This window comes from Dermacentor silvarum, chromosome 6 (assembly GCF_013339745.2).
Source record: "Dermacentor silvarum isolate Dsil-2018 chromosome 6, BIME_Dsil_1.4, whole genome shotgun sequence".
Lineage (NCBI taxonomy): Eukaryota > Metazoa > Arthropoda > Arachnida > Ixodida > Ixodidae > Dermacentor > Dermacentor silvarum.
In genome coordinates this window covers 179,049,898-179,076,055 of record NC_051159.1, presented here as the reverse complement: position 1 = coordinate 179,076,055, position 26,158 = coordinate 179,049,898, and the positions used below count along the sequence as shown (strand labels likewise).

The 26,158-nt window shown below is 45.7% G+C and overlaps 1 protein-coding gene across 2 annotated transcripts in view; it reads left to right on the top strand.

Moving 5' to 3' along the window:
* The window catches only part of LOC119456471 (NF-kappa-B inhibitor zeta-like), a 30,851-nt gene extending 4,753 nt beyond the window's left edge, over positions 1-26,098 (top strand). Inside the window, exons 2-7 of one of the 2 annotated variants that reach the window (XM_037718281.2) lie at positions 3,465-3,653; positions 7,239-7,353; positions 8,491-8,689; positions 12,747-12,961; positions 23,725-23,934; positions 25,661-26,098. In XM_037718281.2, coding sequence (XP_037574209.1) covers positions 3,465-3,653; positions 7,239-7,353; positions 8,491-8,689; positions 12,747-12,961; positions 23,725-23,934; positions 25,661-25,684 — 952 coding nt within the window. In that variant the 3' untranslated portion in view covers positions 25,685-26,098. The remainder of the gene's footprint in view (positions 1-3,464; positions 3,654-7,238; positions 7,354-8,490; positions 8,690-12,746; positions 12,962-23,724; positions 23,935-25,660) is intronic. The other variant, XM_037718282.2, reaches the window with a different exon arrangement.
* Positions 26,099-26,158: the final 60 nt, after the last annotated feature.

The following is a 26,158-nucleotide window of genomic DNA, read 5'->3' as shown; positions in this document are numbered from 1 at the left end:
TGACATCGTGGGCCCCATAGTTGCGCCCAGGCATCGGGGCTCTTGATAGCGGAGAGCCACTCGTCCTCATTGATTTGTTCCGTGCCTCGCAATGAGGGGCAACGCCAGAGCATATGGTCTAGGCTAGCGAAGTCATTGCAGCGTCTGCAAGAACTACTGGCATAAGTGTCTGGATAAAGCTTGTGTAATAATGCCGGGCAGGGATACGAGCCTGTTTGCAATAATCTGAGGGTCAATGCCTGCGCTCTATTTAACTTCTTGTGAGGAAGGAGAAAGTCTCTCCTGCCGAGATAGAAGTGCTGCGTAATTTCGTTATATGTGGTCGGTTAATCTGTGTTCTCCACCACTGCGGGCCGGCGGGGGAGTTCTCCATGGTTGCGGAAAGCGGGACCTCGCGCCTTGGCGTGGGCCAGCTCATTGAGGTTTGTGGGGCCTCCCATGATGGATTTCATGTGAGCGGGGAACCACGTGAGAGTGTGGGTGGCGACGCGACAGGCTTCCTTACACACTGTGCCAACACTGAAGGCGTGGATGGCTGCCCTGGAGTCGCTGAAGATATTGGCATGTTTGTCCTCCAGGAGGGCCAAGGCAATGGCCACTTGCTCGGCCGCACATGACGGCGTGCTTCGTACCGAAGCAGCGTTAACGGCCGAACCCCTGTGGTTTATCGACACTACTATAAAATTTTTGCTGTTGCCATATTGGGCTGCGTCAACGAAGCAGCTGCCGCCAGGGAGTTCTGTCGCCCGACGTAGGAGCGCCACTGCCCTGGCCTTCATTCTTCCCATGTTGCGCTGGGGATGCATATTGCGCGGGTTGGGGGATATGATTATGTCTTTCTGCTCTTTCGGAAGGCCCTGGTAGGAGTCTTTGACCTTGGCTGGGGGGACGCCCATCTCTGTTAGGAGTCGTCTGCCCGCCGTGGTGCCGGAGAGTCTGAGAATCTGTGCCTTTTCTTGTGCTTCTGCAATTTCTTGCAGTGTGTTATGAATACCCAACTGCAGAAGTCGGTCGGTGCATGTGTAGTTTGGTAGTCCGAGCGCGCTCTTGATCCCCCTCCTTATCAAGCAGTTAGCTTGTCTCGCTCGGCCCTCTTCCAGACGTGCATGGCCGCTACGTACGTGGAATGGCATAAAGCGTCGACTAGCTTTATCAGATTCTCTTTGCTCAGGCCTCTCCTTCTGTTAGCTACACGCTTGATAAGACCAATGACGCTATCCGTCTTCTTTGCTAGTTTGTGAATGGTGATGCTATTTGTGCCCGCCCCTTCGAGTGTCATTCCCAAGATTCGAATGGACGCGACTTTGGGAATCGGATCTCCGCACTTGATGTAGAGATCAATGTCGATTTCGGTGGGGGGTTTCCAGTTATGTGGCTTGCGGCCCTTTCTAGTTGGGCTGTAGAGAAGGAGTTCCGATTTATTTGGGGAGCACCGGGGGGGGGGAGTCCCGTGTCTGTTAGAAAGCGCTCTGTAGTGTCGACAGCTTCCTGGAGAGCGGCTTTGACTTGTCCGTCACTGCCTCCCTTGCACCAGACAGTGATGTTGTCCGCGTTGATCGTGTGAATGATGCCCTGGATCTTGCGTAGGTATCTCGAGAGGTTGACCATCGCATGTTAAAGAGGAGCGGTGAGAGGACTGACCCCTGGGGGGGTGCCTCTTCCGCTCAGCTCCATGTTATGTAGTAACATCTTTGAAGAGCATGTGAAATGAGCGTGATGTTTATGCTCTGCTTAATGTTGTTGTTCAGGTGAACTTTTGAAATTCTGCCTTTGTCAGTAAGACTAAATATTTGTAGCAGATTTGCACAAAGTATCCAAACAAGGTGTATATCATTCTAGGCACCATGCATAAACTATAGTATGTCATGTAACAACATGGGAAAAGATTCAGGTGTCTGTGTACTTACTTCAAGCTGTGATTCAGATGAAGAGTACTCACCCAAGATCAGTGTCACACGTCTAAAGCTGTCCCTTTCCCTCTTGACATTCCAAGTGCATCGTCATATTGCCTGTTTGTCTTCTTCATGGCACATGCTATCATCCGAAACCAAGGTACACATTAGGGAAGCCACCTAATCGAATCTCAATGCACTTAAATCACACCCACAGAATTGCACGCATATCTGGCCGAACATTAGCTTTTACAAGCTCCTTTATTCCTGATGCAATTTTTGCACTAATTCAGGAAGTGCAACATATTCTTCCTCACTTCGACAGTGCAAAGCGTTCAGCCTTTACCGCACTCTTCGATTTGACTTCGTTCAAGGCCACTTCAGCATGAGTTAACTATTCTCCTGAACTCGCCACTTTGGAAGTGCAGGTGATGTACAAGCTCTTTGCAGCAGACGTGTTGGTGCAGCACAAGTTTATTCGTAGGGTGCAGACGTAATTATCTCCCACTTTGGTTACATTTCCTTTAGCTGGTAGAGGAGGCTAGGTACAATTTCAATGCCTGTACGGTTGTCAGGGTACATTGATAAAAAAAGTTGTTGCAGTTTCACCTGAAAGGCGAAGCATCAATTGCGATAGCAAATTTGAAGAGAGCTATACGGAGTAATGATAGCAGCTTTATCAGCTGTATAAACTTGGACATGCAGCAGCACCGGCAACACGCAGAGCTGTTGTCGACGCCGCCGGCGTTTTGCCCGCGTTCGCTCAAAATGCATGCGGCGTTGGTGACTGTTGCCGGAGCCTCTGATATAAATAGGCACTTGGTGCCGCAGCTAAACGTCGCCTCCCTTCTCTGCCCCTCCCCCCCCTCCCCCACAGCCTTTCGCGCGTCGGAAGAAGGTACGTTTACTCTAGATATATGGTGATTGTAGAGGAGGAAAGAGACGCCTACTTCTGCAGCCCATAAGGGAGCACAGCGCAGAACGCGCGTTTGTTCTCCGCCGTGCGTTCACTCCCCGTGAAAGCGTGCGTCCCTCGCGCTCTTTCACTCGCACATACAGCATTCGGCGGCGCGCGGCGACGATTTCATCTCCATTGACGTCATACGGAACCTCACGGCGACGGCGACGCCGACGGCAGAAATCTGCTTTTGAGTGTCCATATAATTGCTATCGCAATAAAATGTAAGACATTAAGTTGATTTAGTTTGAATGGCTTTATCTTCTGATGTGTTTTCTAATGAAAAACATAGCATCCACAGCCACTGTTTCATTGCCACCACATAGTATTACCACGATAGTGATTATTGTAATAACAGAAAGGCACTACCCTTCCCTATGCTACATGTGCACTTGTTGAAAAAGCTTAACCACCGGCAGCAGACGACGGAGCTCATTCGTTGCTGCACTTTTCTCTATTTGTAAGGGCCATGAGGTGCACAGGCACTGCACGCTGCACTTGCACAATGTCAACGCTTGCAGCACAGTTCACAACACTCTGAAGAACTCTTTCATAAAGTGCAGCCAAATTAGAAGAGACCTGTGAAGTGTGGAAGTGTATGTTGATGAGTTCAGGCCCCTCGGCAGTGTGTGCAGGGACAAGGACCCTGTCAGCCCTCCTGCCAAGCATCCCGACCTAAAGTGGCCTCAGCAGGCACATCTGCGCAAGGCGCTACCCCTGTCTGCACGCAACCATGCAGCTGCTATTGTTGCGAGGCTGCAAGCCGATGGCAGCCTAATGACTCGAGACTCGCAGGGCCGCACGTAAGTGCCAATCACAACTTTGGGGCCTTCTGTTTTGATGTGCAATGAGGAAGCACATGCTCCTCTTTGTGTTTTGCCTGCAACACTTCAATTCTTGTACCGACGGGAATAAAAGATATTCTGCAGGGTAGAAAAAAAAAGGGTGAGTGTTTAATTTGTTATTTTCACTGAGTTGTCTGTAAAACTCACTAATTACTGGTCACAGTTTTTTTAGCCTGGTGGTGTTCCAGCTTTTCAAACTCCCAAGTTTGTAATTTGATTTATATTCTAGCATGTAGGAGTCCCTTTATGTATTCATGTTTCCAGATTGGTTGTACTGTTCTGCGGTTATAATAAGTTCTGTGGCTCTCACTGAAAGCAAGAAGAGCAATCCTAAAGCTACTGTGACTATCATAGCTGCCGTCGAAGTCTGGCCGTATAAGGCAAGCAAAAGGGAGTTGGCCGTCAAACCTAAGCCTTATGCACAAAGGCAGCTTGAGAAAACCCGAGACTACATTGCATAGTGCAATATATTCTAATCAGTGATATATTCTAACAAATTTGTGGCAGTTCTTACTTTTTTATTTTAGCCTGTCAACCATCTCTAAAAATCTGTATAAAAACTATAATGTTTCATGTACGTTTCGAACTCAATGAAGAAGTAGATTGTTTGGATTAACTGTTCTGTTTGCTTAGTGCTTTTTTTGAAAATGCCACGTGAATTGTTTGTGCTAGTTATATGGTTATCTGCTTGGTCCAAGTTCCTCTGGTCACCTTGGGGAGGAAGAGTGCAGGTGGAGGCAGGAAGGGAAAGCAGGCAAATTGAGTAGTAAAGATGAGGGATCAGGATAGTGCCTCTGCACTCAAGTCAGTTTAGCTTTGAACAGAAGCAGCGTACATGCATTGAACTGAGCTTTCATTCTGCTTACTGCTAATGCATTTACCATTTTCAAGTTGTGGTGAAACTGTATGGCATCCACACAAAAACTACTTTGAACTGGGAACTTGAGTTCATTTACAAGCTCCACTCACACAGCGCTGATCTTCCGTACAAGACAAAAAATTCCTTATGTTCTTAGCTATTGCTGAATCGGACAACTATCTCCAAGTATGGGAAAAAAAGAACTAAGTTTGTTTCCATGAACAGCTCTGCACTGTTTAGTATATATTCGTCTTCTTGCTTGTTTGTTGTTCCTGCTGCTAGGTAGAATTGCATATGTGTGTCAATCTCGCTTAGTAGATTGTGCAAAATAAGCTGTGAAAATGAAATTATGAAAGAATTAGTTAGTAGGCTTACTAACTTGATTTAAGATGAAGCTTTATAGCAGAAGCTCCTACCCAAAAATGCATGAAACAGAGAAATCGTAGTGCTCAGTGTCCACTGCACTGAATTTGATTGAGCTTGTTGCACTGAACATATTCACCGCAACTTAGGTCACTGGTGGGCTACAGTGGTTATTCTCTGTTCGGATGTGCATGTCTTTCTGCATCGACGTCTGTGCTATACAAATCAGCGTAGGGGAAAAAGACATGTTGCTTCTGATTAGAGGTGTTGTAGTGGTATCTCTCTGCTGCTTGAATAAGCTTCAAAGGCACATAACTCCCTGCCATGGATCATGACACACCAGAAAAATATGACGAGTGACCCATGGTGGGTCATCACACGACAGGAATCGGGACTCAAAAAAAGTGCTGCTGAAGTGAATGTGTTAAAAGAAAATGTTCCAATCTACTGATTGTAGGAAGTAGATATTTAATTTGGCCGTAATTTTTTTTTTTTTTTTGAGAACGTTCTTGAAAATCACGAAATTAAAAAGAAAAAAGGACTAAAGCACCAAGTTTACAACTCGACAATGAGAAACAATATGAAATTCTGTAAACTGCAGCTATTCAGACACCTACAGTGAACAAAATTAATGTGTTATATACAGGGTGTTCCAACTATCATGCAGCAAGATTTAAAAATGAGCATATACCACGTAGCTGGATAGAACCAAGGTAATGTTGTTTCCTGTTGCTTGGAGATATTCAGAGTATTTTTTGTATTCCGCCTAATTAGATAATTAATTAATTGTAATAAATAATCAACTTCTCAAAACCCTGTATACAGCCCACTGAAATAGATACCGCCTGCTTGTTAGTACAGGACTTTTGCAAAACCCTTGTAAACAATGTAACACTTTCACATAAGCTGTAAAGTCGAACATCACATTTGTCTGCTTCAGATGTTCTAGCACAGTGGTTTCAAACTCGTCTATGACACTGGGCTGCATCCAGTCCACACGGCTCTCTGAAGGCCGCACCACTAGGCCTGCGGCACCCTTCTTTTTCTCCTTTCCTGTCCCCCCTCCCCTCTTTTCTTTTCCCAGTGTTCGCCTGTAATTACATAGAAATTCTTGCCAAGCAGTGAGCACATGAGAGGGCGCCACGTGACGGTTGACACTGTATGCTAAAAGGTCAGTGCAGGTGCAACACGATTCAAAGAAACAACGGTTTGCAAAACTGCCTGCTATGTAAGTGCAGGCGTCTTCTGCACATGTCTACCTTAGAATTTGCCTCTCCCGCTTGTTTTATTAGATGTGGAGAGGGGAAAGTCGTATCGCACCCACACCTACTTTCAAGCAGAAAGACGACCATGGCCAATTTCAGTCTCCTTAGCGGGCTCGTTATCATAATCTTGTTAGCGTGCTGTTATCGCTTTGAAAGGTCCATCCGTACAGGTTATTTCATTGCCGATGTTCTTTTTTTTTTTTTTTCGTGAGAACTGCTGAACTGAAAGGAACACTAAGACTTGGGCGAGGCGGAAAACGTGCAGCAGCACAGTCGTAGGGTAAAGAGGAAATGCACTATTCAGTGGGGCCACACAGGTGGCACCTGAGAGAGCCGCGTGTTTTGTTGCCGAGCGGGGGGCGTTGCTGGCAAACGGGCATTGCTTGGCCAGCAGTACTGCGCCGGAACCGCTGAGGCAATGCTGAGTGAAAAACACAACAAGGCAACAGATGAAATGGAGCTTTCCCCCTTTCTTTCATGCTGTGCTTAAGTACCTTGCTCACTTATACATGTGACACCGGCACATGATGTAACCAGGCAGGTCTTAGCTAGCTTGGTTAGCGCCACCTGGTTGAGAAGACACACACTTCATCACACATCGCATGTTTGAGACCCCTGCTCTAGCAAAAACAGTTTACAGAGCAAAGTATCTATTTTTAGGGCTTAGTTATGGATTTGCAAACTATGTGCATCATTTATTTTTAAGCTAACCAATTTTCAGCAATATTTTGTTAAAACTGTGAGGCGTTAAATCAAAATTTCTTCCTACATTTGGTAGAATTCAGCTCTTTATCTTAAGTGCAACAGGTTTCATTCAGATCAGTTCAATGGGTGTCTAATGAAAAAGTTTGTGTTTCACATGTGTTTGAATAGGGAGGTCTGAGTTAGGCCTGAGGCAACACTTCCTCTCGAAGCCTTTGTGACCAGAGAACCAATTCTAAACATTGAGTCCTAGCCTCTTGAAAGCGCCTGGTGTGGAAGCAAACACCATTACAGCTGCACACACTCTTCAGTACAGTGGGTGTGACTATATTTTGAGGGACTTTCCACCGACAGGCATCTGCACGAAGCCGTGGCCTGTGGGAATCTGGCACTGGTCTACAGGTTGGTGGTGCGATTTTGCCGGGACAATTCCAGCAGACTCCTCGATGAGTGCGACCTCAATGGGCAGGTATGCTAACTTCTGCTGTTACATTATTGCCATCATTTTGAACAGCGTGTTGCAAGAAAAGTATCATGTTGTTCACAGCAGTATTGCATAAAGAGTTTAAACTTCAATTACATTACTTCATACACATGGTTAATTAATATTAATACAGAAAAAACAGCTTTTCTAGTCAAATGCTAGTTATTGATCGTGCTTAAAATACATTGAAAGCGGAAACAGCAATTTAAGACCACTCAGACTAAAAATTACACAAGTAGATAGAGAAATGTGAAATCTCATGAATATATCTACATAACAGGAGACTTATACCAACATTAAGATTGTACTTTGCAATTCACTGTGAGAGGTATGACTTATAGAAAGCTAAAAAAGGTACATACAAAAAAGAAATGTATTTAGACTCTTCTGTTGCAAGCAAGTTGTATGCCCAGCTCATACAAAAAAGGTTCTTTTGCGGTCCCCCACTTGAGAGCTGTGCTTAGGATACCCAAGAACATTGCCATTAGCTTCTCTGGTGGCGGGGCTTGCCCAGGTGACTGCCCAGCGCAGCTCAGTCGGTACTTGATCACAGCATAATAAAAAGTGCTGCTGTTCATTCTTAGGCCTTAGCTGGCTGGCTGGCTTGAAAGCCATGGCCTTGAGCCCACAAAGTTTATATACACTACATCTGCCTCTAGATTGGGGCGTAAATTAAGTACAGATGCTTTCTTATGAAAGGGGACAAATAATTGGTATTCGAGCAGTGATTGCACCAAGTAAAAGCAAATGGGTTTGAGTTATATGTGCTTTTACTTGCTCAACAGCCCATGATTACAACAGCACATATTACGAAAACAAAAAGATAGCAGGAGTGACGTTCACTTACAAGAGTGAGTGAACGTCCTACTCCTTGATCGTAGTTGTCCTCTTTTTTTCTTCACATTTTGTACTGTTGTAATTTTGAACTTATCACCAACTTGCCTAATTTAGCTGTCTCCCTATGCTTAGTTTGCTCAGTAGCTTGCGTGTGGGCCCTATGGTATCTTTCTTGTCCTGGAGCAAGAAAAAAGAAAAAGGACAATGCGGTTGTCAATGCAAAATCAGGTTTTCCTGTCTTCATTGGTCTCTTGGCTACATAGTGTTATGTGTCTGTGTGTGCAGACCGCACTGCACTATGCGTGCCAGCTGCGACAAGCCTTAGTCGTGGGCCTGTTGTGTGAGGCCGGGGTGCACCGGGACATGCGGGACAAAGACGGTGCCACAGCTATGCACCTGGCTGCAGAGCGGGGAGACCATCCCTGCATTGAGCAGCTGCTGGCACCCCCGTGCCCTGGCTCCGTGAACGCCCAAGATGTCAAAGGTACCTGGCTTTGTGCGCTCTCCGCTTGGTTTGTGGCAAAAACATTTAATGAAAACGTGAAGCGGACTATTGTTGGTACACATGCTTAAACAAGTGCGCAAAAAATTACGAACACTCGCTAAAGCATGCATACTATAGGAATCGGGGTCGTGGTCTCCGAGTCTGGCATCTCACTGAGGGTCGCGATCTAGCCTACGCCATCGGTGCGTCTCCTAATGGGTAGCTGGCCTGCGCTACCGGGGCGTCACACGGAGGTTTGCGGGCCCATGCCGTCGTCTGAGCAGACTTGACGAGGGTTGCTTCGTTAGTGATGAGTACGAGGTCGAGAGATAAGGGAGTTTATTTACATGGAAGAGGCAAACTTAATTACAGAACAAGGGATACACGTACTGGCCAGAGTACACAGTGCAGTATATCATTCTCATAGCTTGAGCTACACATCCAAACAGACTACATCATTCTGGGAGAGCACTCCAGATAAGCCGCAATAGTCCGCTTAAATGCCCTCTGTCCTCCCTAGATCCCTAGGCCAGGGAAATCTGCGGTCACACCTTCCTCCAACCGGAGCGTCTAAAGTTGCCGAAGGCTCAAACTTGAGGACAAGGGTGCACATAAACACCCTGGCACCTTTGTGCCCTGAACACACTTGGAAGTGTAGCCTCAGGCATACATGGCTCACTGCCACAGAGAACGGAGGGGACGCTCGTAGACGGGAGGTTTCACGCTTGACCCAATCGGGCATGACTCGGTTCCTGGGATGGCCCAGCCATTTGCGGGTTCGTCTGTTAAACGGTCTTGGCATCTAGCAGCAGCCGCAACGAAACAGCGTAGAATGCACTTTCCCAGGCATTCCTTGGTCCCAGCGTCGTGGTTGGCGGCCGAGTGACCTCCAGCAACCATGTATTCATTGAAACGTGTCTTGCCATGGTGTCGCGGCTGGTCTTTCCTGTGCGACATCTTTTCAGCTTTGCAAAGCGATTCGTCTCGGGAAATCGGAAGGGGCTCGAAGTTCACCACCCTGCTGGCCGATTGTAACAATACACACACCTGGGACACCAAGCACAAACTCTAGTGTGCAAAAAATGACGAAGAAACTCACTAAAGCATACACAGACCCGGGACACCAAGCACAAACTATGAACTATTTATTTTCAACAAAGCTGTGAGTACAGTGTAGATCGCTTATAACGTAAGTTGCCAGAGTCGCGAATATCCGCACTACTATAAGCGGTACCGCACTATAACCAAAATAACAATTTTATTGTGATAATGGACACTCCAGGTGCATTTCTGCCGTCGCTGTCACCATGCTCCAGGTTCCGTATTCACTTACTAAATAAATTAACAAGCACGGTGTCATGCGCGCACAAGCAAACATGAACACATCTCGCTCGTTGACCGCGGAAACGAACTGTCAAAACGCTCGAGTGATAAAGCGCAGCGAGCGGATTGACCTTTGTGCTATCATGCCTCTCGCTTCAACGCGACCTATAAGCGGCGAAACACAGCGTACGGCAGACTTTCCCCGTCGCAGATTGTTTTCGAGATAGGGCCAAGGCGATCGTATCGCCAAAGTAGATCGTTGCAGATTACGTCCTGCTTCGGTCCACTGAAACCGTTCCGCATTGCTTTGCTGGTGAAAATCCTCTCCTTCTGTTTGCGTCAGTCTCGAACGCAAGTTTCGGATTCTCCGAACGCCCGTGATGCAGCCAGATTTCCGTCCGTCTCCGCACACGTGATCACTTTCCTTTTAAATGCGGCATCATGATGAACTCGGTACTTCATGCTGATAGAGCAGACTAGAGCACTGCACGGGCTCGGGCTTACCCGAAAGCCCGGGCCCCGGCTTTCGGGTAAGCCCGAGCCCGTGCAGTGCTCTTAGTCTGCTCTATCAGCATGAAGTACCGAGTTCATCATGACCACTGCTCTACCCGGCCCGGCCCGTGGGCCGAGCCGGGCTGGGCACGGCTTGTGCTTTTTGACCCGGGCTCGGGCTTTCTGGTGGTGCGCATGTAACGTGCAGCGGGTTCTTCTCGGGCGTCTCAACTCTGAAAAACATCTATTTTTCGTACTCGGGCTGGGTTCGGGCCGGGCTCAGGCCTAAGGTAAAGGGGGAGCAGGCCAGGCAGGTAACGTAGGCTGAAAAAATCAGCCGGTGCAGTGCTCTAGAGCAGACGCAGAGAACGTGAAGACAGATAGTAGACTATTGCCTAAGCACGTGTACTGCAGCACATGGAGGAAGCTAAGGTAACTAGGCTCGAGAGTAGCTAGGCTCAACGTGCGTGCAAGGCGGCCATTTTGAAATGCCGACGGCTATATGATAATGCAGATTTAGGGTCGTACTTTATTCTAACGCGCACGCAATTTTTGGACCTGTTTTATCGGAGGGAAAGTGCACGTTAGATTCGAGTAAATACAGTATTTGTGGCTTGAGGAGAGCGTTTGCCATCTATGTTGACTGCCGAACTTCCAAGCAGTTGCACTGTAACTGATATTTCATGTCCCGCAACTGCACTATAAGCGATATGCGTATACATAGAGTGCTATGGGAAAATTAACAGGAGTCTGAAAAGACCGTATTATAAGTGGTCCTGCACTATAAGCAGTTACGTTATAAGTGGTCTATTCTGTATATATGTGGTGACATCACATACAAAATTACTTATTGTGGAGCCATGCCAATGCCAATGATTGCTGCTGCTTAAGCTGTCTTTTTTTTTTGCTCAGAGTTATGGAAAATGCGGTGATACATGTGCCACGCAGAACCGCTTTAATGGCATAGGCTTTGATGAATTCCCTTATTCTTTGATTGCTGATTATGTATTCGATCTCTGTCCTTTCAAAAATTGATATCCACTTACATCAAGTGCAAGTTTGCATTTGGTTTCATGTGTCTGTGTGTGTGGGGCTTCAGCATGTCCCCCCTCTTTTAAAACGAAGCTTTATATAGCTAGGCGAAACGAAAAAGCGTCTGTTAGTCGCCCGTCCACAGAAAACTGTCAGCATTGGCTCGAGCACCGTCGTCTTATTCTGCAGCTCGCTCGTTGGCGCCCATTGGGTTGCTCGCGTGCTCGTGCCACTGCCCCCACGTTCGTCATCATCTTCTTCCACAGCTGGCTGCATTGCCACTCATCATTCCAGCGTAGAATTTCACTTCTCTTCTGTGGTTGTAATGGGGAGGCCGTGTTTACGGGGGTATGAGCCATTGCTTAAGGGGGTATGAGCCATTCATTGTCTTACGTAACGGACAGATTTAATTTTGAAGCAATTTAATTTCGAAGAATCGCAAGCGGCAATGGAAGGTGAATGCTGCTAACAACACCGCCGACCAAACTCGAGACATCGAACACAAGCCACAACGGCGGACGAACATGTGTGTAACCTCATTAAGAAACACAAAAACATAACCAATAATTGAGAAATACTTTAATGAACTGTCGGGATTAACCCAGTGATAAACTCCGGGGCCGCATGTTACAGCTTCGCTGGTTAACCATCTGTACGGAGTGCTTGGGCAGTGTCTTTTTTTTTTTTTTTTGTGCGTGTGTGCGTGTGTGCATGTGTGTGTGTGTGTAATTTCTTGTATACAAATTTAAGTAAGGAACTCTTGGGATAGGAAACTTCACTGTGTAATGCTGCCATGTGACAGCAGTTTTGATTGGCTGTTACCCTGGTCCACTCCTGTCAAGTCACTTAGTAGGTGCTCAAGGAGCATGCGTGAATGCTCATTTGCAATTGAGTGGGGTGGCAGCAGTGCCGATGTGTTGGCTGGGCAAAGGGCAGTGTTCAGTAGTTGAAGCTCATATGGCTGTGAGCTCACACGATCGTGTGATTAGATAAATTTAAGCTACTGCCGAACAAAGTCACTTTCAGATGTGGTTTTGATATCAAATCTTGAATTGAAATCAAGATGTATTCTGTTCAACAAAAATTAAATGTACATTTTTGATGTGTCAAAGAAATTGTGCAGTTAAATCTTGAAATAGTAATGGAAGTCGTAAAAATGCGCACTTTGTTTCATTACATTGCACATGTTTCTTTACTGGATCTGCATTAGGGCGCACACCACTTCACCTGGCGGTTCTGTGCCATGGAGGGAAACTGCGCAACGAGAGCAGCAGAGGCCAGCAGCCAACGTACGAGATAATTGACTGCCACACGGTGGTCAAGCGGCTGGCCACCACGACCAATGCCCAGCTAGGCTTGCAGGACCGGGTTGGAGAGACTGCCTTGCACTATGCCGCCCAGCACCACAAGGTTGACCTTGTGCAGGTATGCACCTCAGGTTGGCATTGCACAGAGACAGACTGCACTTTAATGCCTGTATGGGTACAGTAGGATGAGTTTTCTTGAGTGTCCAGCTTCATTGGAGACACTGTGTGCTGAGTGTTGTTTTCCAAGGGAGAGATGGTGACATGCCAACACGTTGGACAACTCGCATGACATCAGAATACAGCTTTCTCTAAACTCGTTGATGAATACTGGCACATATTGGTTTTAATTTAAAGAGCAACTTCACAGCACTGCACTGGGGAAGCATAGCAACCATGATTGGACTTTCTCGTGTGGCTCTTTCTTTAGTTCATCAGGTAGAATGGATACATGGACTCTTCGCTTTTTCTTTTCCACTATGTTTTATATCTACAACTTTTTTCGAGCCACCACAACCGTAACTGAAGTCACTTTTGAGTTCAATTACTTGCTTGCCCTAGGGCAAAGATACAGAAAAAGTCCAAGCCCATTTTCACCCATATATGTCATTGAAAAATACTCTAATACTTGTACAGTCAAGCCCGTTTATAACAAAATCGATAGTTCTGCGAAAAGTGGTCGTTATATCAGTCGTTCGTTATAGAGGGATTCACCCTTAAAGACACTTTGGGCTGAAAACCAAATTTTCAGTGTCATTTTTGTTCTCGGTGCATTCCCGCACCTAGCTGCAAACTTCTGTTAAAAAGTCCATTTAAAAAACGAAATGCGGCGTCGGGTAGCTCTTTCAAAACGGCGCCCAGTTCCGAGCACCTGTCATTTTGAAACTGCAAGCGCAGCCGCCATTTTTTATTCGAGAACTTTTGATATATTTTACTACTAGCTGGACATGACTGTATTCTGCACACAAAAGCGAAGCGTTCTAGTAGGCCGGAAGCGTAAACTCCGGAAACTTCTGCAGCATGCCGCCATTCTGCGAAGGTCTCTGACGTCATGGTCATTACGGCAGTGTGTCAGGCACACAAAAGCTGTAAAATTACGTTGTCTATGTCGCTCTGGCTGAAGAAAGAAAAACGTCACCGCGAACCATTATCAGCAATCGGCAATGCGTAAACGAAGCGCTGCGAACCGTGATCTCCTGATAATAGCGTAGTCACCACCGACCCTTTGCAACATTGCGTGGCAGCAGCGCGTGGTGCAGTGTTTTCGCCGACTCGAGCTGCGTCGTCTTGAGCGAGCCGTTGTTTCCATGGTGGAAAGACATAGATGGTCATTCCAAATCGTTGAAACCGGCGTAATGCACATGGTGCCACACGGACAATTGTGCAAAAACGAGAGTGACACTGTCGTGGCATCTGATATTAGACCAGCGCATCGCCTCGCGCCATGCTATATATGCTAGACAGAGTTCTGCATATTTCGCTTAGTGTGTCCAAAAAAAGATTTTGCGCTTACCACTGCACTGTTCTTGCTGAAATTTTGCAGAAGGATTGCATTTTGGAGTCCACGTTGTTCAGTGTAACTCTGGGCACAGTTAATTGCCTGGTTTTTAAGAAAAAAAGTGTGAATTTGCTTTCACTTATGGGGATGCAAGCTGCTGCCGCAACGGCGCAAGCATAAACTTGTTTCGCCGCGTGTTCCAGGAGCGGGCAACACGCAGAAACCCTTCCTCTGTCATTTTAAATTTACTGAATGGCAATGATTAGCCCAATTTATTCTCTATATTTCTACCCTCACTGTTTTCAGATCATGACCAATAAAAAGGAAGTCATTGAAATGCTTAAAATAGCTACTCATAGGGAGTGTCACTGCCCAAAAGCCATTCAGACCTAGTGGCATGCATAATTTGAAGTGGGAAGATGTGGTTGTGCATTCAAAATTACTTGACAGAATAACGTAATTAGAGAGCTTTAGCTTGTCTCTAAACATATTACAGTACACAAAATAGTACCGGGTTACTGTAGGCTAGCATGCAACACAGCTGAATCCGTTCATTGGGTGCACATTAAAAAACCCCAGGTGGTCAAAATAATCCAGATTCCCTCACTACGGAGTGCCTCATAATCAGATTGTGGTTTTGGCGTGTTAAACCCCAGAATTTTAATCTTAAAGAAAAATTTCGGGCAGGAACCATTGGCGATGATTGTCAATGTAAACAAATAGCTGAACCCTTCAAGAAAGCTATTCACTCTATTAAAAGAATGGTGTGCTTGATGACATACTTAGTTGCAGTGATGATATTTAGGTAGCTTTTGTTTCCTTGCATAATTCTGTAGAGAATAGAGCCGTTAACCAGCACATCTCTATCAATAGTGTAGATGGACAGCATGTGCATCTAAAAGAGCTACGACACTTCACGTTTGGCGGGTTCGGCAATGAATGCACCCCACAACATGAGCGCCTGCACCCTTTCCGTCAGCACCTTTGTTCCAACCTTGGACCACCGATATACGACTGCCAACCACCGACCATAAAAATGGGCAAAAGTACTGCTTTTGCAATGAAGCTATGCCAAATCATAGAAAAATGCATGTACTCCATCATTGTCATTGTGGTTGAATGATTGTAGTGCTAGACTTTCCTCTGGGAATTGTAGTAGGAAATTCGAACATCACATAACGTCACACTCAGAAGCCCCACCAGGGCAAATAAAATTTTTGAAATATTTCCGTCATTCCATTTCCAGCTCGAACCAAGAACCCATGGCTGTGATATGGGTATGCCCATAAAAAGAGCAAAGGGGAGATGCTACTCGGAAAAACTTTTCTTTAAATATTTGTGACAGCTCAATGAAACTTTCACCATTTGCAGAGTTTGAGCTCCTCTTTTCAAATCTGCTTTTAGTTTTTTGATAGCTCATTTGGATAATGTGTTGCACACCATGCATTTGTATAAAAATTCATTTTTGTGCAAGCTTAGGCGATAACAGTGAGCATAAGGAAACACTAAACAAAGAGCTCATATTTCTCATTATAAATAGTAGAATTCAACAAAGCAAAAAAATATAGTGCAACATTTGTGTTTTAGTCTAGAAAAAGATTCCAACGCGTACTTTCAGTTCTACCATTCTCAACAAAGAATATTTTGAAATTATCTTACTGAATATGTTTGTGGAAAGCTCTGAAAGTTGTTTCTTTGAATTCAGGACATATTAAAGCATGCCAAATTTCATTATGATCAGACTACATAAAGTACACAAATTTTAGTGCACAAACTCTAAAAATGAAGAACTGGAAAAAACACGTTTGAAAGTTTAAAGAACATGTCGAGACGCTAGACTTGGGTGAGGAAATGATTTTCTTTTCGTATTTTCAGCAAAAATGTGGCGCTGCCGATGTGGGCTCGGGGAGAAGAGGGTTAGGCCTACATCCCCACTAAAATTCAAGAGCAAGCAACCCCGCGGAGCGAAATGTTGCTTTTGCGGGTAAATTAGCACTTTCACGAGCCACTGCAAGTGCTTTTTGCATTTTTTGCTAACTTCTAGTTGATTCCCAGCTTTGATTTTTTAATACATAAAAGAGGAGGCTTGGAGGAATACAAAACAACAAAACACAAAATAGATTTTTTTTTTTTTCGGAAAAAATTGTGGTTTTTCGACCCGCATCTCCCCTTAAATGGGCCCTGAACCTCCTCTCTGGCTTCGTGAAAAAACACAGTCCATGGATAGCGTACACTGCTATGAACATCTCGGCTAAATCTTGCATTCGTGCCATGGAGCTCGCAAACAGAGCGCGAAGTTGCCTTTTTCTCAAACGCTCTCTTTTCAACACAAGCCTGCTCCTTACTCTTTTCTGGTCTCTTTATTTTGTAATATACAGTTAAACCTGGATATAACGAAATTGACAAATTCCCGAAAAACTTCGTTATAAGGAGGATTTCGTTATATACCGGTTCGGCATGAAAATTCGAAAAAGAAACGCTTACCGTATTTATTTGTTTCTAACGCGCCCTCGATTGTTACGCGCACCCGTTTTCCGTTTTCGTAGAAGCACTCATCCTTGGAATGTCGCACCAGGTACTGGATGCGTGGGCGCGTATCGTTTCGCACAAGCGTGAGGCATCGGAAACAAAGAGTGAGCGTCACGATGGCATCGTAGCGTCGTATAGTGTTACATTAGAACCCCGCTGTTACGTTCCCGGGTGCTGCGTTTTCCTGGCGATTACCTCGTTTTCGGCCGGTCCCGGCACAGCTCCCATATAACCCAATGCATTGGTAACCCGGCCCGCTGTTGTGTCGCAACTGTGGGACCGTTCCCGCATCATACGTTGCGAACTACCACCCCCCGCCGGCCCGAGCAGCCATTTTGACTTTTCATGTCGCTTGGCTTGGTGGCTTGACGATGGCATTGGCCGCCCAAAGTGCTGGGGGCGACAACTATGACGTATTTTCGGTTTACGCCAGCAAAAGTATGGCCCTTGAGACCCGTAGTTTGCTATCTAAAGATGGTGTCTGTGAAGCGTTGTGGCCCTAAAATTGGTTTTGGCTCATAGATGTTCCATATAAAGTCCAAGGGCAATAACACAGTCACTACGCACCGTATGCTGTATGTGTGAGTGAAAACGTGCGAGGGGAGCCAATGGCCGCGTCTAAATCTCGCGCAGCGCAAGAAAGAAAAGCAGGGAGGAAGCGCGCCTTCTTCCGTTGCGCTCGAGGCACCGGCGAAGGGGGAGGGATAGCGAGCGGCGTTGTACTGTACTCTGGCATCAACTGCATACTGCGCGGCGGCGCGCGGTCGCGCGGGCCGTATCTTGAAAGCGATCTGCGTAGGGGCAGAGTCTAGGCAGTATAGGTGCGTCGGCGGCTTGGAGCTTTGTGCGTGCTGTGTGTTCTCGGCGTTGAGTTTGCGTTGAAGCTATAGACAACAGCACGAAGGTCACTTCGCTCGCTTCTGCAGCGGCGCTTCCACACGCCGCCAGCGTTTGACAGCGCGTGTCCGTGCTCATTGAGTGTGATGTGTCACAGCAGTCTGCCAGTGCGTCGGCAACATCAACTGGAAAAGGAGAGTGCCGGCTTGGCGGGCTAGGCCAGCGCAGCAAGCGGCAGGATCAGGTTTGAATGAAGGGAGGGGGAAAGGTCACGCCCACGGCGGCAAGATCGCCGGCCCAAGAGATGCAGGCCCGTCTCGCACACGCTAGCACGCACACGTGCGCTCGTTTTGCATTCCGTCGAGGCGGAGAAGGTGCTTCTGGTTGCTGCTTGCGCAAAAATGACAAAAGTTGGGGCAAAATCTCTAGGTTGTCGAGGGGGGGGGGGGGGGGGAATTCGTTATTTCGAGGGTATCTCCCTCTGCCACTTCGTTACGTAGAGGTCCCAAATACATGTGCGTCTACGGCGTAACGGCAGGGATTTATCCAGGAATTATCCAGTTATATCCAGGAATTTGTTATAAGCAGGTTTAACTGTTGCACATTCCCACGCGCGGCTGCTATTTGCCAATATCTGACAGCAATGAAGGAGAGTGTTTGAATCAGTGCGCTTTTTCTTACTGGATCATTTCCATGCCAAACGTACCAGAGGTGCCACTCGACCATTACCAATTTCCATGAAAGAAATCGTGGCTATTAACAGTATCTCAAGGGGGACATAGCCAAGATATTTCACCTTAAAAAAATGTTTTCACTACGTGAGCACCATTTTAATTTCGCACTGGGAGAGCAGAACATGGTGAAAAAGAAAATTAACGAAAAAATCTTTTTTCTCCAGATGACTATAAAGCTCTTACAGTGCCTTCTAGAAGGATGCGGCCTTGAAGTTAACTCATTTTTAAGGGCATTTGTGTTGGGTGTTGTGTGTTTGTAATTGGAGGAAAAAGTCTAATATGAGGGATATTGGAGTTTTTTTATAAAATTGTTTATTTACTTCCTATATTTCATAACACATTTGTGTTGTCGCACAGTATACAAAAATAATGAACTCAGAGTAGTTTCGTACTGGGCAAACTTAAAGGGACACTAAAGGCAAATATTAAGTCGAGCTACCCGCCGGGGTGGCTCAGTCAGCTAAGGCGTTGCGCTGCTGAGCACGAGGTAGCGGGATCGAATCCCGGCCGCGGCGGCCGCATTTCGATGGAGGCGAAATGCAAAAACGCCCGTGTGCTTGCGTTGTAGTGCACGTTAAAGAACCCCAGGTGGTCAAAATTAATCCGGAGCCCTCCACTACGGCGTGCCTCATAATCAGAAGTGGTTTTGGCACGTAAAACTCCAGGAAGAAAGAATTAAGTCGAGCTAGATTGCAAGATTATGCTTCTGTAATAAGAAATTCTTCATTCATAATGAAAATAGAGGTTTTGTAAGTGAGAAAATGACGAAAATGGATAATTGGAGTGGTGATATCTGTTGTCGACTATGGTTCCTCTTATGTGTGGCGTCAGCACCTCTGATTCACAGAAAGCGGCTGTGACCCGCCTGCCACTGCAAACGGCATCCCTTTTTCTCTGTTTACAACGGCCAGCCGAGGCGGCAACGTGTGGCAATTGACCACCCTGCTGGCTCTGGCACCGAGGCTCAAGTGACCGCAACTGGTAACCTGAACCCAAGCAGAGCCACAGAGTGACTCGCACAAGCTGAACACCTACACCCACCAAGCAGTATGCTTCGTATATAGAGCTAAATAAAGAGTTTACAAAAGGCATAAGAACTGCATGCAGGGCGGTCACGTGGAGACGAGGTCAAGTCCCTCCGCTCTGGCGCAGGCGGTTCAAACTGAGAAGCAGTAGTTGGACCTTTGACGGCAATTTCCTAGGCAGTAAATTGATAGTGTATTGGTGTACAAAAAACGATAGAGTTTTAGACAAATACTCTGTCAATCTAACTTGACTTAATACTTCCCTTTAAAGTTTGTAAAAAAAAATGAACTGGATAAAATTACAGTTGAACCTTGTGTTCAGCCATAAATTACATATCGAGCTGGTCCATGAAAAATTATGGAGCGTGATGCATTTTATAGATGAACACAGTAACATTTAATTCAGTAAATTTAATCGAAGTCTTTTTTTTTTTTTTTTTCAAGCGAGAAAAAAAATATTTTTGAACTTGGGTCTCCCCCATCATTTGCTTCCGTCACCCGCCATTGCCCCGCACTACATCTTCACTGCACGCAGCCTAAACAGTGCTGCTGCTGACCTATTGCGTGATGGTACAGGAGTCCTGCACGGGTGCCACGCTTCCAGTAAGGCAGCTAAACTTATAGGTGCTTAGCCACTTGAAACTCTTGGGTTGGTGAATATGAAGCGAGTCCAGCGCGAGCATTACAGAGTGATTGCATTTATTGCAGGTATTACATTGCATTGGGCTTCGTGGTGCAACTCCATGTGGTCGAGAGCAAGCACCGCCTGCCTTTCTTCTACGACTTTTTATTTGGTCCCGTGCATGTCTGCGTCTGCTGGCAGTTTAACGTCCGTCGCGGTGCCGGTGTAACACAAACACAACCTGACTCTAATGCAAAACCAAACACGTGTGTTCCTCCTTCTCCTTGCCATTCGCTGCATTCCCGCACCTGTTCGGGATTGTTTTCTTTGCCTTGCCTACTCACATTACGGCCTGGGTTGGGAAGGCGACTGAGAGCTTCGGTGCGAAACCATACGCGCCCGCTCGGCTGCTTTGTTCTGTCACTCTCCACCTCTTACTCTCCTCTGTTCGTTCTTATGCGTGCACCTGCTTTGCTTTTTGCTTGTAAATGGCTTTGCTTGTGGTTGTTTAGACGCATCGGCATCTGTACCCTGGTAGAGCTGATGTTCGACCGTGTCCATCAGTTCGAAAGAAGTGACGATGCGTAGGCCATGAGTGATCCATAGTGAATTACTTCACGTCTTTCCTGTTCTTGACAAATGCACCATAGCAAGGCCTAACTATTATTTAGCCGACTGGGAGAGACTGCCTACCAACCACGTTTGCAGGAAGCCATGCACGACACCGTTCTACACAGGCAGGTCATTCTACAGTTCTAGCGTCTGGGAAATGCCTCAGAATGTTAGTTCAGTGCAAATGTGTTCTGTATCTTACCGCGTGGTGACTGATATTCGCCCTGAGATCTATGAGTGGCGCCCTCTCGCGTGTGACGTCAATGGAGGGTTCCGCTGCCGCGTGCGCCCTCGCTACGGGAAGGCAGCTTGAAGCTGTCAGCCTTACTGCTCTGCTCGAGTTTCTGAAAAGTGAGTCTGCACCTATTTTCCCCATGGTAGGGAAAGAGTTACGGGGATCACAAAAGAAGTTTGATAAAGTATATAGGTAATTCGATATAAAATAAAAATTTTATACAAAAAGTTTCAAGGGGACTTTATTGCTGTTCGTTATACACAATAATTCGTTATATGTGGGTTCAATATATTTGGGTTTGACTGTATATCAAATAGTAGATACTATTCAGTTTGTGGACTGGCTCCATAGAACTTTTCATAATTGTATTGCTGTGTTTTCCCACTCGGTTGTTGTAGGCGGACACTTCACAAGTCGGTGGCCAAGCTGACGTGACCGTAAAATGTTGTACAGATTTGTGGTGACAGATGCCCAACTGTTGTGGCACTTCTCTTGCGAAATTGTGATGTCTGTTCGTAATGAACAGCAAATCTCCTTGAGATTTTGATTTTCTTTATTAAAACAACCAAAGAAACAGTTGAATTGCTTCGATTGACGTTTATGGAGGAGGCTTTGAGCCGTATGAGTTTTTGAGTGGTTTGGGTGCTTCCCATAGGAGAAATGAGTGTTAAAGTCCGTTCCCATTCCGGCTTACCTTCAACTGGTTGTACCTACAAGATTGTTGAGACAAAAAGTCAACCAGAGTTATTGCCACACAATTTACAAGATTTCAGAATCTGCTTTCATAAGTTCGAGCTCTTGTGAGAGGATTTTGAGGATGGAATTTGGTACGAGACGCACCACTGCAATGTTGGTTCCTCACCTGCTCACAGAGGACAAAAAACAAGGCAAAGAACACTTGTTTCATTTTATGCCATGATTTGAGAAATCACATCGAATGCGATCCAGACCTTCTTTCAAAGATCATCACGGGTGATGTAAGCTGGTGCTATGGGTACATCTCCGAAACCAACCAAATTTTAAGCCCGTTAAACAAGTCTTCTTCAACAAGACTTTAAAAATGTGACAAGTGCACTCGTGGGATGACGATTATCATCATTTATTCTTCATTTTTATTTGGTGTTTGGGGAAATTTTCAGTGGCAATTCACTCCTCCCGGACGTACTGTCACCAATTTTACTTGGAGTTATTAAAGCAAATTGGAAAGAATGCGCAAGGGAAATGCACAAAAGTGTGATGTGCAGGAGATTGGTTTCTCCACCACGACAGCACGGCAGCTCCAACTGGTTTGGCTATTACATGGTAATTAGCCTCTCAGGGATGGGTCAGCGCTGCCCACATGCCCTATTCATCAGATCAAGCTTCCTGTGATTTTATTATTAGCTACAGAGATTGTGAGAAACAAAAATCTATTCCTTATTCATTGCTGATGGGACGTAACACATCGAACATCCCATCAAACGTTGCAGTGCCATCAGTAAAGTGGTCGCATGTACCAATACAGTAGACTTCCATGAATTTTACTCAGGTTAATTGGATCCTGACCGAAGCTCCTGGCCAGCGCCCATGCATTTCTATGGGCCCAAACGTTTGTTATTTCGATCCGAAAATTGGCCTTCGTCGGATAATTCGAATTTAACCAGTCGGCACGCACACGCCTGACCCCTATGGTGACCCCTTTAGTGGCAGCATCTGTATCGGCGAATGTGTTGAATACACATCATCTCCTGTTGAAAATGTTTATTTTCAGCCTGGCCTAGGAAGATGTTGAAGGAATAAGTAAAGCTCACAATGTATGATTATGGTATTTACCCAATTCTAATGCGCTCTTTTTTTTTTCTTTTTTCACTAAAATTTGGGCTGATAATGGCCTGCACAGTGCAATCAAATACGAAACCAAAGCCACCTTTGCCGCGTTCGTATGTTTTACCAAAGCATAACACAAATATGTTGCGGCAAAGTTGACTTTATGAAACTGGCCTCCATTGTACAATACATTAAACTCTTGCCCGTTTTTCTTGCCAAAACATTGGCTGCACATTACATTTCTACTTTGTTTAGGACTTTTTATGTCGTTTCTATGTTAGTTTTCTACATTGAACAAATAGAAAGTGGGCATGTGCTTGATTCGGGGGGTGTGTTAGAATTGGGCAAAGACTGCCTATTGAATCAGCGGTGTGCTTTGTCGTTTTTTTTTTTCTACATATTGTTTAATTCGACCCGCCGGATAATTTGATAAATTTCGTCTGTCCTGTCAGGGTTGGATTAACTGAATTCAGCTGTACACTGCAGACTAAAATAAAATGAAGCCACATTGCTTAACCCCTTAACCGTCTCGGACGAGCACAACTCGTCTTTGCGGATCTGTCCCAAAACCGTTTTGTACTCGTCCAGTCAAGATAAACGAGACACGCTCGTTTGCAGGCTAGTTGGTTTGTTAAACCTACTAGCCAACTGCTTATCTTTAAGGAATAGTCAGTTTGGGTATAGAAATTAATAATTAATAAAACTATTACGGGGTTAAGCTGAGAGTTCAATTTACTTGCAGCTGAATGTCCGGGACTTTTTTCCTTGCCACAGCCAAATAGAACTGTAGCAAAAGAAAGTCGCGTACAGGAATGTGTCCATTGTCACTGAAAAGTGAAATATATTGCTACGAGAGACACATTCTGCCTGACACATCTTGTCTTCTTGCTGCAGAAATATGGGCTTACATTATGTTGGAAACAAATTGTGACCATTTTTCTGGAGATAACAAAAAGAACCTCTTGCCATGTACATGTCATCTGCAGCTTCTGCTGCTGAATGCGGACAACCCCAGCCGCCTGGTTGCCATTGCCAATAATGCGGGTGACACAGCACTGCACATGGCTTGCCGTTCACCCAGCCGAGAGCAGGACAGGCTGGTGCGCCTGCTCGTGCACCATGGAGCACCCCTGGAGGCACGCAACAAGGAAGGAATGTGCCCAGTTGACCTGCTGCCCCCTGACCAACAGTTGGAGGTATGCACAGTTGGCAAATCTCTGCTCACAATACTACAGCAAGTAAAACTTTGATGATATGTAGGTGAAAGGCCCACATGTGATCCATGAAAACTGCAGATAAGTTCTGTGGAAATCTGCAAGTTAGAAAAAGCTTTATGAAAGGAAATATTTTCATTCACCTGACAGTAGCACAAAGCTGCGAAGGAAACCCTTGTCGTTTTTTCAAAACGAAAGCTTCGGAGCTGAAGAAAAATTTGTCCTAGTCCAGGCATTGAACCAAGGACCAACGTCTTTCCGGCGCAGTCACTGTTCCTTCTGAGCTGACCAGGAGGCTAGCTGGTTGCAGAGCGAAGTCGAATTATCGTATTTACTTGCATAAGGCCTGCCTGCACCCCCACCTCGGAGCGCGAAAATTTGGAAAACACGCATACCAGCACTCTGCATGCTGCTATTAGACTTTTGGCTATCGATAACATTGTCACCATCACCGTATCCCGTACGGAAATGTCAGAGGTCAGGCTAAATTGCAACTTTAGTGACTGACGAAGCACCGCTGGTTAGGCCTAGCTGGCAGGACTAGTGGGTGGGTGGGTGGCAAGTCGTTTTGGGAGGTTCACCCTTAAAATGTTGGTATGAGTAGAGCACATCGATGATTGGTCATATCACACGCACAAGCTTGACTGATGGCTACATGCCTGAAGTGGAGTTTGGGTCCATGAGCAATCGGTCCGCAACTACTGCGACCGCCTACCAAGTTCGTGTGTGCACTTACTGGGCTGCAGAACAGTTTTACCTGTTTTATTATTTCGTGCTTGCACGCAATAATAAAACAATAAATTATAAACAATAAAAATAATAAACAATAAATGGTCTTCTGAGAAAGCAATCCTTGAGAGATACTCTCTATGTCTAAGCAGTCATCTTAGGTACGAAAAAAAAAAACATTTCAGGGACCCTTTAATTAGACCAGCTTTGTAATTTGGCCAATTTGGTCAGTCATGTCAGAGTTGAATGAATGGAAGTCGACTGTACCACGGGTTGCACTTTTTTTGGGGGGGGGTGGGGGGAGGGGAGGGGGGGTGGAGGCTAATTCAGGAGGTGCAGACCATACACGAGTAAAAGTAAAATAAAGGAGCCAGTATACTGAGATTTTGGTGCAAAATTAGCATAAAGGGAAGCATGGCCTTTGTTTTTGCATTAGTAATCAACCTTTTTATGCCTACTGAATTAAAATATAGTTTTGAAAGAACACTGTAAAGTGATATAGTGTTGCACTTAAGTGTCCCTTTAACTCAAATTTAGGGTTGCAGCTCTTACACTGGTGCAACCCTTGCACATGAATGTATGGTAGAATCTTGACTGAAACCATAGTAACTATATGGAAAGAGCATGTGTAAGTCCCATTTAGTTAGTTTACCAAGGTAACCTGTGTCAGAATCTGTGACAAAGTAAGGGGCCAACCCTAAGGTCCATCTCCATACTTGCCAAGCTTTGGCAAGTATGGTGATGTTTGTTGCATGCTTGGGATGTAAAAATATTGCTGTCACCAATATAAGAAAGAAAGCAGGTGGCAGGTAGTGCTGAAATGGGGTTGAGAACTTGGCTTACAGTAAATGTAAGGGTGGTTTCGCGAGTGTAAATAGAACACATATAGAACATGCATAGCGCAAGCACCAGGCTCGATGTTCATTAATGTCGACACACGTTGAAATTTTGAGAATGGGCACTTTTGTTCTTTACTTAGGTGGGCTTGCTGCTGGACATCTGAAGAGGGCCAAGCAAGCTGCCCGCCAGATCCGCTGAGCACATCTTTTTGGAATTACCCAAGAGATTTGGCATATGCATGTCCAGCTCAGTTGGCTGCGCTGTGACTCGTTGCTATACGAGCCAGACACCATGTCTGTTATAGCACATACTCATAACTTTGGCCCCTACCACATTGCAAGAAGTGTTGAAGTGAAAAGTTTGTTCCTGCAGCTGCCTGTTGGCTGGCAAAGAGGGGCTGATTCTGGACTCCCTCTGTGTAAATATGCACCGGTGGCTTGGACTGGGATTCAGAGTGCAGTAATCATTGTTGCGTCTGAAGAAGAGTGAAGTTACAATAACGTGGGCCTGCAGGCAGAGTTAAAAAACTGTCTTGGGATAGGTTCATCAATTGAGTACACTGAAAAGTTGTCTCGGCGTGCATGCCTTTACCGCTGTTTTGTCTTTCGAGAAGCATCAAGCTGCTTAGTGGAGGTTG